Here is a 9,216-nt window from a genome sequence, read left to right as displayed (position 1 = left end):
GAGGAGGAATGACACTGAGCCATGAGGAGGAGAGAATATGACTGAAACATAAAGAGAGTGAAGTGTGTGTGATTTATTAATATACCCCAAATCTCTTTTACACCCATTTAAGTCTAATTGTATATTTTACTGTGATACTTATTTTAACAAATAAGCATTTCATCACTAAATTAATCAAATTGCTGCTATCATCTGTGTAAAAAACAACAACAACAACAAAAAACACAATTAAATGACAATTGTATACTCCACACTCATAAACCGACTAACAGCCATAAAGCCTGGCCATGTCTCTTTAAGCTTTAGTCCACAAACATGGTTACAATCTCTCTTGAAATGTTCATGGACTATTTGTAAAATATCACATTCCCAGATGTTAGGAAATGCCTTTTCCAGATGTGCGCCAAATCACTCAAAGTAAAAACAACTCAGTGTTTTAAGACCTGAGTTAATGTATTTCTGTCTCTCAAACAAGACAAGAAAATGATCTGAATGTAAGATGAGTAAACTGTTACAGAAAGTGACTTTTACATCTTTTGCTCATGTTTTAATAATGATCACGATACTGGGATTATCTTTTTTTTTTTGCCATAGTGCTACAAGACATATTTTCAGCTTCATCAGTTTTTACTACTGCATTTAACATTGTAATTATTAAATGAAATACTTTTAATACTGTAAAGTTTCAGCCGAATTTCTCTTTATGCAGATGTCACAAGGTTTGTGTCCAAATATTAAAAAAAAAAAGCTCTTGAACTTTTCCTGGGCTTTTAAATAATATGTCAGAAACACTAACTGTTTTTTCAGGTGTTTTTACAGGAACCATAACAGGAAAGAAGAAGGAAGAAGAAAGCAAGAGATTTCTCTAATGGCATTAACAGATGCCATAGCTGATCTCTCAAGAGTCTTCTTTCTTTATGTGTTTTGGGGTATAACTACTTTAAATAGTATACTAACACAGACACCAATTCCAAATTGATAAAGCAACTCAGAGAAAATGTACATGTATTATTTGCAATGTAAATGTATGTACATTATTATTCATACAAATAAAAAACTCTAAACCAGTGGTTCTTAACCTTGTTGGAGGTACTGACCCCCACCAGTTTCATATGCGCATCCACCGAACCCTTCCAATGATGGCCAAGCGGGGCGTGTCATCACGAATCATATGAGTCGGGTGTGTGTCTTGGCCTCCGCCGAACCCCTGAGACTGACTCACCGAACCCCTAGGGGTTCGATCGAACCCAGGTTAAGAACCACTGCTCTAAACTGTTTCGAAAGGGGAGAATGGCGCCATCTAGTGTAAACTTAAAAAATAACTTTTAATTTTAATGTTAGTTCTTACTCTCCAGTGTTCTGTATTGTTAAAAGATTTATAATCACACTCTTGATGTCACTCGAATGAGGATGGGGTTCAGCTTTTAAGTCTGGTTCCTCTCAAGGTTTCTTCCTCATAACATCTAAGGGAGCTTTTCCTTGCCACAGTCGCCATGGCTGCTCATTAGGGATAAATACACACCATTCACCTTAACTCTGAAAAGCTACAGGATTATCATGTATATTTACACCTTACTTTGCTGTACCTTACAATTACAACATTACAATTTCTATTTGGTATTTTAAAAAAGCTGCTCTTTAATATTCCTTGTCTGTCTGTCTGTCTGTCTGTCTGTCTGTCTGTCTGTCTGTCTGTCTGTCTGTCTGTCTGTCTATCTATCTATCTATCTATCTATCTATCTATCTATCTATCTATCTATCTATCTATCTATCTATCTATCTATCTATCTATCTATCTATCTATCTATCTATCTATCTATCTACTCCCTGTGTATGTGCCCATATGCCCTGCCCATTACATAATGTCATTACTATAAAATACCATGATCAATACCTGAACTTGAACAGTTATTCATAGTTCATCCATCGCATGTATGAACTATTTCACACCTCCACCACCAGGTGGCAGTCTAACACCTGTTTATACCGCATCCAGCAATCCGGTTTGCTGGATAGTGTCAAGTAGTTCCGGTCCGTTTTATCACTCTAAATTAATGCGCTGCCTTATAAATAACTGTAATTATACTAACACGCAGTCCCAGTTATTATCACCTTACTGAGATAAACAGATCACTTCTACTGGTAAATGTGGCGTTGTTAATAAATATACCGAGGTACAAAATAATCTGGAGAAGAAAATTAAATTACCAGTGGACTTTATCAGGAATTATGCCATTATTTAATATATAATTATGCCCTCTTATCATATTAATGATATTCCACATATTAAGAACTTTCATATGCGATCCTATATATTATATAATCACTATAGTTGTTTCCCGTAGGATTTGTCTTTGCCAAAACGACCATGCATTTCATATTATTCCTATTATATTCGTTAAAGAAATTCGTTATAAAATATTTTCACTTTCTCATTGAAATGTAATTAGGATTTTTTTTTCTTGAAACTGTACAAAATTAGCCCAGACAATACTAATAAATAGAATTTAGGTTGATAAATGAATAGGTTGATAAATAAATGAGCATGAGGATTTTTTTTTTTTTAGCCGGGTTTATTGCTATATTCTGCCCCCTAGTGGAATAACAGAGACTAGCTCTTTTCTACCCCAATCCTTCAATTTAATTATAGTCAAGATTATTATCCAATTTTACAGCTGGATAAAGACAAGGGTGAATAAAGGGATGAAGAATGCACACAGAAATCTCACTTCCACCTAGAATGAAATTCACAATATCAGTAATAGATCCCATATTAACCCAAACACACGTGTTACATAAAACTGCAACATAGTCAAATATAAGGCCTCTTTCTTAGCTTTAATATGCAGTGTCTATTCTCCACTGTGCGATATCTTGCTGCACAGTCTGATCCTAATGCACTCTTTAATACTTGCACTGTCTAATGTGGTTTGCTGCACTAATGATCATGACAGTCTAATTCTGCAAACTAGAACAAAACCAAAAACATATCCTGTTGACACAACCAGTAAGAAAAAATAGCATGTACTTTTCACACCTGTAGTGCTGTTTTAATCAAATGTTGGGTAATGCTGTATCGATGATGATTAGCCATAACAAGAGGAGAAAGCAGAAAAAATAAACAGTTTAAACAGTTTTTAATATTATCAAACTATATCTTAAAATACAAATAAATATAATTATCTGTAATACACTGACTAAAGAGTCAAATATATATTAAAAACACTGCTTTTTTTTTAAATAGAACATTCTTTTAATTTCACATCAGACAAAAAATGTAATGATGCTTGAAAAATGTTGATTGAAATTAGAACGTTTTTGTCAAATATGTCAAGGTGAATGTATTTTTTCTTCGATTAATTTTATAATGATTATTTTTTTAAAAAATCACAGCTTCACTTAATAGTTTAGCTTGCACATTTAAATTAATAATATTTACAGCAACTTTTTTTCATCTGGTTTGCATGTCTAAGAGCCCCCACATCCCCCCATATGATTGAGAACACTGCTTTTTTTTAATTTCCCATTTATCTATTAAATAAATATTTGCAAAATGTATAAAAAAAAAAACCCCAAAAAAAACAGGATTAATTTCATAAGTTTCTGTCTAGACATTAAATCTATCTAGCTTATAACGGAAAAAAAAATCAGTGGTTCATTAAACTCTTCAGGCTCTATGTGACTTATACACAGCGAGTAATGCTCATGTGTGGTTATGTTCCTTTTCCATCTTAAACTCTTCCTGGGCAAAGTGAGGTATGCAACGACGTGAGAACCACAGTGGACCAACAAATCTCTGCGGTCATAAGTGAGAACAACTTCATCTGCAATTTAATCTATCTACAAAAGTCATTCATAAATACGTCGGAGAGAATTCTGGCTGAAGCTTTGACATCTTCCTGACATGAGCATGCACAGCACCAGGAACTGCTCAGGAAAACTCTGCTATCTTCCAGCTGGGGTTTAAGCTCTAAAGCGTCACTCGATCACTGTCATGTGTCCCTTGAGACTGGTGGAGTTTGTGCCGCAGTCCACGTAAAGGTAACTCTCCTGAGAGACCTGTTCAGCGTGGCCAAAGTACACAGTGGTGACAGTCATCCTGAGGAACACAGACCACAGAATAATGTGAAGGTATAAAATAAACTGCAATACAAGGCAGAGTTTCTAAGGGCATGTTCACAGAATGGTAAAGTGATCTTCATATTAACATTATAAACATATAAACATTCTCTACCTTCATACTCAATTTTATGGTCTTTATGATGCTTTTATAAAACTTAACCCGGGTGTGAAAATCTTTTACGCTCTTATAATACTTCATAGATCAAACATAGATAATATCTTGCTAAATATTATGATCATGTTAGGACTTGTAATGACTCACAGTACATTAAAGCACAACGAACCAGTGTGTACATGTGTCATTGTTAAATATGGGCCTGCACTAATCTGACCAAAATGATTGTTTTTCCTGACACCATTTATCAAAACAACGCTTATCTGTGACCTTTAGGGGTCGGCCAGAAATGAGTACAAAGCAAATGGCGCATTAATAAAAAAAATATGTTATAAATACTGGTCATATTTAAATTTACAGGATAGCCTTCTGAATTGTCAATATTACATTATAATAGATTATAATGCAATAATGATTAAATGCACTTAAAACTGAGTTAAATGACTGATACCAACGATTGAAGGTAAAAACACAATAAGGCTTGCATTTATAAACGACACCAACAACAAGGTGCTGTGATGCAGCCTGACATGGGGTTTTATTCGCCTATAACATTTATCATTTCTTTTATAAAAAAAAAAAAATTATAATAAGATTTAGTTATTGTGGAACATTCATGAAACAATTGCATTCATCTTATCACAAATACCTTATAATGGCTCCTACCAATTACAACTCCTTCACCAGCATCTCTTTTTCTCATGTCATTTTTTAGACTTCTTTCATAAATTCTATATAAAAATCTCCTCCCAGAGAATGTCACAATCTTCATTTTAACCCATTTATGAGCATGCAAATATACATCTGCCCTATAACTGAAACTACTACCCGAGCCATCGTTATAAAAATTGCTCAACACCTTCTGACCAATCAGAATCAAGCATTCAGTAGCACTGTGGTAAAAGGATTGAGAATGAACAGTACTCTTCTACTCGGTTCTCATGTACTTACTGCAAGATGACCACAATGTTGTGCACTTTTATGGACTGCATGGTACAAAAGTCACTGAAAAACAAAGACAACATTTCACGCACACACCCACACATAAAACTGTAAAGAATAATGAATATAGGAAACTCAAAGTATGTCAAATATGTCAAAACTCAAAGTACTTACTATATGTAGCTCATCTCATTGGCTATGACTGTGGAAACGGAGAAATCAACCTAAAAAGAATTCAGAGGGTATTGTATTTGTTGTAAAGGTTGTAAAAAACGAAGTGCTCAAACAGCATTGAGCCAGCTGATTATATAGTCAATGTTAAGGCAGTTAAAATGCAAGGAAAGATAAAAGGTAAGATGTTTGCTATAAAAACTATAAAGTGTACTCATAGGATGTCAGTCTATAAAACCTCTCAGAGAGGAAGTATACATTCAAATACACTATACCAGTTTTATACTGTCTATTTATTTGTGTCAATTCATCAGTAGACTTATTGCTATGCTCCGTTGTTATCTTGAGTTCATGAGGGAACTGATGACTCACTTTGAACAGGATCTAAAAAACAACATGTAAAGGCACTCTTTAAACTAGCCTAATGACTAACAGACAACAGGACACAATCACTGTAGCCACAGGCTACACCCATAGCCTTGAGCATATTATAAAAGCTGGAAGGGAAATATAACCTCTTAAAAGACCTGCCAGATTTACATTCACACCAATGTAACTACATAAATCTTGTCAGTCATCCCAATTTGGATACAGGACACTCCATCCTAATAGCTATGTATGGGTGGATGTGAAATTGTTCTACTTTATAATTCTAAACCATCATTTATAAACATACATATCTTCCTCTTTTCAAAATAACCACGAATTTACAACAAATACAGTTCTATAGTGATTAATTCCGATATAACATTAAATCAAACAACTCGTCAATAACCCTCCTAAAGACTGATATTCACCATGTACGAAAATCATATTTATCCCTCAAGGCTTAAGTCATCGTTTGTTGAGGAACTTTGTTTTCCTGCCTCATATACATTTAAATATACACAGACGAATAACAGCTGAATAACGGTGTAATAAGCAGCAACTTCAGAGGATTAAAAAAAAAAAAAAACATTACATGAATTTCAAAGTTTAAACAATAGTCTATAGAGCATGAAGCGCATTTTGGGGGGCATTCGGATTTGCATGTGGATGTGAAAGTAAAGTGACATTTTTAACTGAAAATATGCCACAAATGAGGAATTTACACACCTGCTGCATGTCTAGGGGCATCACGCTCGTCAAATTGCTCACAAATGACTTTCCGATCACTGTTTTATAGAACTGCACCTGCGCTGTGATGTTTGCCACTTGTACTGGATAGTAGTTGTTATTAGTAATGTTCAGAGTGTTCTGAAATGAAAAGACAATAAACTTTGTTAATTCCAAAAAGCGCAAAATGACACACCACTTCTTCAAATTAACCTAGAAAAACACTGAGTAAAAAAATTAGTTCGGTATCTGAAGCATGAGTATAATGGAATATAACTGCACAAGGCTGTCTAGTATATATATATATATATATATATATATATATATATATATATATACACATATACACAAATCAATGAAAAAGACAAAACGTCTCACTGTAATGTTCAGATAGATGATTCGATGCTGTGTATCAAACTGGACATATGTAGATTTCACACCAACGTAGGCGACATCAATGGTGCGGGGGAAGAGGAAAAACACAGCCAGGCCAGAAAGCAGAAGACACAACACCACTGACAAGCTAACATACAGCTTACTGTAAAAAAACACAAGTTTGCTCATTAGGATTATAACACAGGGAACTTTTCCAATAAGAGAATTATGCAGTCATGTCTAAAAACCAGTCAATTATTATTGCACAGAAAAAAAAACAGTTAGTATAATATATGTATAACATTGTAATAAACTGTCTACCGAAGGGGCTTCAATTAGTGTGGCGGCATGCTGTAATATTTCATACATCTGATGTTAAAAAATTGAACATGCATTTCATTCTTCCGCAAAAAATAGACAGGACAAATTGCAAACTGTTTAACTGGAAATTTTAGCTGACAAGTATATAGACTATAGCTAATAAATCTTTGAAAAAGGATTGTGCTGGTAAAACATACGTTCGTCTTGGTCTCAGTCTTTGGTCGCTGTATGGTATCAAGGCAACAAGCTGATTTTCTTGTTCTGAGCAGAAGAGAAAAACACATTATTACAACTTATGCTTAAACCCTCTTCTATTGTCACTGACGAAGTTCATGAGATATTGATGGAAGTGCTAGAGTTGCGTTGCACCACAATGACGGCTTGAACCAGAAGGGTGTTAAGTGATACTTGAGAAACTTGAGACCCAGAGTAAACTTTGACAATGTTGGGTTTCCTGATAGGCTGATAAATTGTTCTAGATTGGCTGCTAATGTAAGTAATTTATGTAAATTGGTGCTGGAAACATCTTAAGAATTGTATATAAACCCCTTCTGGTTCCAGTTCTCTATATAAGTAAGAATATACATTAATATAATAAACAATAAAAATATAGGCACCAAAGTGATCTTAAGCACCTCTAGCCAAATGAAAAGAATACATAAACCCTCTTTGAGGGAAAAAAAAACCCTCTCATTCAACAGTATATGGTTTTCTAGTTAACATTAAGTTACCTCTTGGTATTCTTCCTGTTCCCTGACAAGTGGGACAGGTGACACTGTCCCTTCCTGTGAACTCAACATAAGGGAACTGAGAGATATCATTTTTATCATCCTCTTCTGATGATTGATGGGAATGATTATCATCGGATGCCAGCTTCTCCTGGCTCTCACATTTTTGACTTGGCAAAGAGAAAATTGACTTGCCCATGACTGCAATTAAGGGAGAAAGAGGAAAAGTACCTTTGAAGCAGAAAGCATCAGTTAATATCTGTAAAAGGCTGTAAAATGTATAAAATAACTGGTCATCTTACACAAACATCGCTTCACAAAGGCAATATGTGACATACAGCAAATAAAATGTTTATGCAAGTCATGTTTTTTTTGTGTGTTTGGATTATCAAAATCTTTAGATTTCCTGTATTTTTTGCACACATTAGATTTTAATAAACATCATTAACATTCTCTTAAATGCACTCTCAGAAATAAAAGCTACTAAGCTGTCCTTTTCCTTGTTACAGGAGTGGTAATATTAAGGCTATATTGTATGTATACTTTCTCACCTGTGCACCGCTAAAGGTGCGTATTTGTTGTACCAATTGATTTAGAGCTGTTTTACACTTTCTCTTCAGGGTCCATTATAATAATACATTATTTATATATTATATTTTATATTACACATGATATAATATTACATAATTCATACATTATAATACATTACAATCAATATTCCCTTACATTTGCACTGTATGTGCTGCAATGGTATAAAAAAAGTGTCTATTGTAACATAGTTCCTTAAAGTGGGACCTTTATATACACACAGATAATTAAAAAAACATACAGATATTATCATGTACAATAAATAAGTCATGAATGTCATTTCAGAAAATCTCTCTTTATATAATGTGTGTTATATAATACTACTACAGGGCATAAGTCTGTGTTGATTTGTCTATGTAACTATTGCTTTAGTATAAATTCAAAGCAAAGCAAATGTTATTGTAAGAAAATATTATGCTTTATATCAGTAAACACACACACGCGCATATTAGCATTAGCATAAATACAGCTCTCCTGCCTGTGACATTGTTTACGTTATTTAACGTCGTCATGCAACCATTTATTGGTCACGGTGGAATAAAACGTGAACAAAAACGCGTTGTGGATCTATATAAGAATATAACTAAGCAAGAAAATCAACGAAACATTTTCCCAGTCGGTTCTTACCTTCGTGTTTTAATACCGCGTCTACTTGATATCTGCTAGTTTGCCCCAATACCGCTGAAACAACACTGGACCTGACAAGTTGACGCACTGAGCTTAAACGCGCATGCGCAGAACTGCGCCCTCACGTGGTCG

At 34.3% G+C, this 9,216-nt stretch overlaps 1 protein-coding gene across 1 annotated transcript; it reads right to left on the bottom strand.

Moving 5' to 3' along the window:
* Positions 1-2,552: 2,552 nt before the first annotated feature.
* Positions 2,553-9,216, bottom strand: tmem106ba (transmembrane protein 106Ba). Its single transcript, XM_083548805.1, has 8 exons — positions 9,085-9,216; positions 7,873-8,070; positions 7,339-7,402; positions 6,824-6,983; positions 6,446-6,586; positions 5,354-5,403; positions 5,189-5,242; positions 2,553-4,099 (listed from the first exon to the last, which is right to left on the bottom strand). Exons 2-8 carry the CDS (start codon positions 8,066-8,068, stop codon positions 3,979-3,981), a joined length of 786 nt encoding a protein of 261 aa, XP_083404931.1. The 5' UTR covers positions 8,069-8,070; positions 9,085-9,216; the 3' UTR covers positions 2,553-3,978.

The sequence above is a fragment of the Silurus aristotelis genome (assembly GCF_946808225.1).
Source record: "Silurus aristotelis genome assembly, chromosome: 8".
In the NCBI taxonomy this organism is placed as follows: domain Eukaryota; kingdom Metazoa; phylum Chordata; class Actinopteri; order Siluriformes; family Siluridae; genus Silurus; species Silurus aristotelis.
Note: the sequence above shows the minus strand (reverse complement) of the source record. Positions and strands in the feature narration are given on the sequence as shown.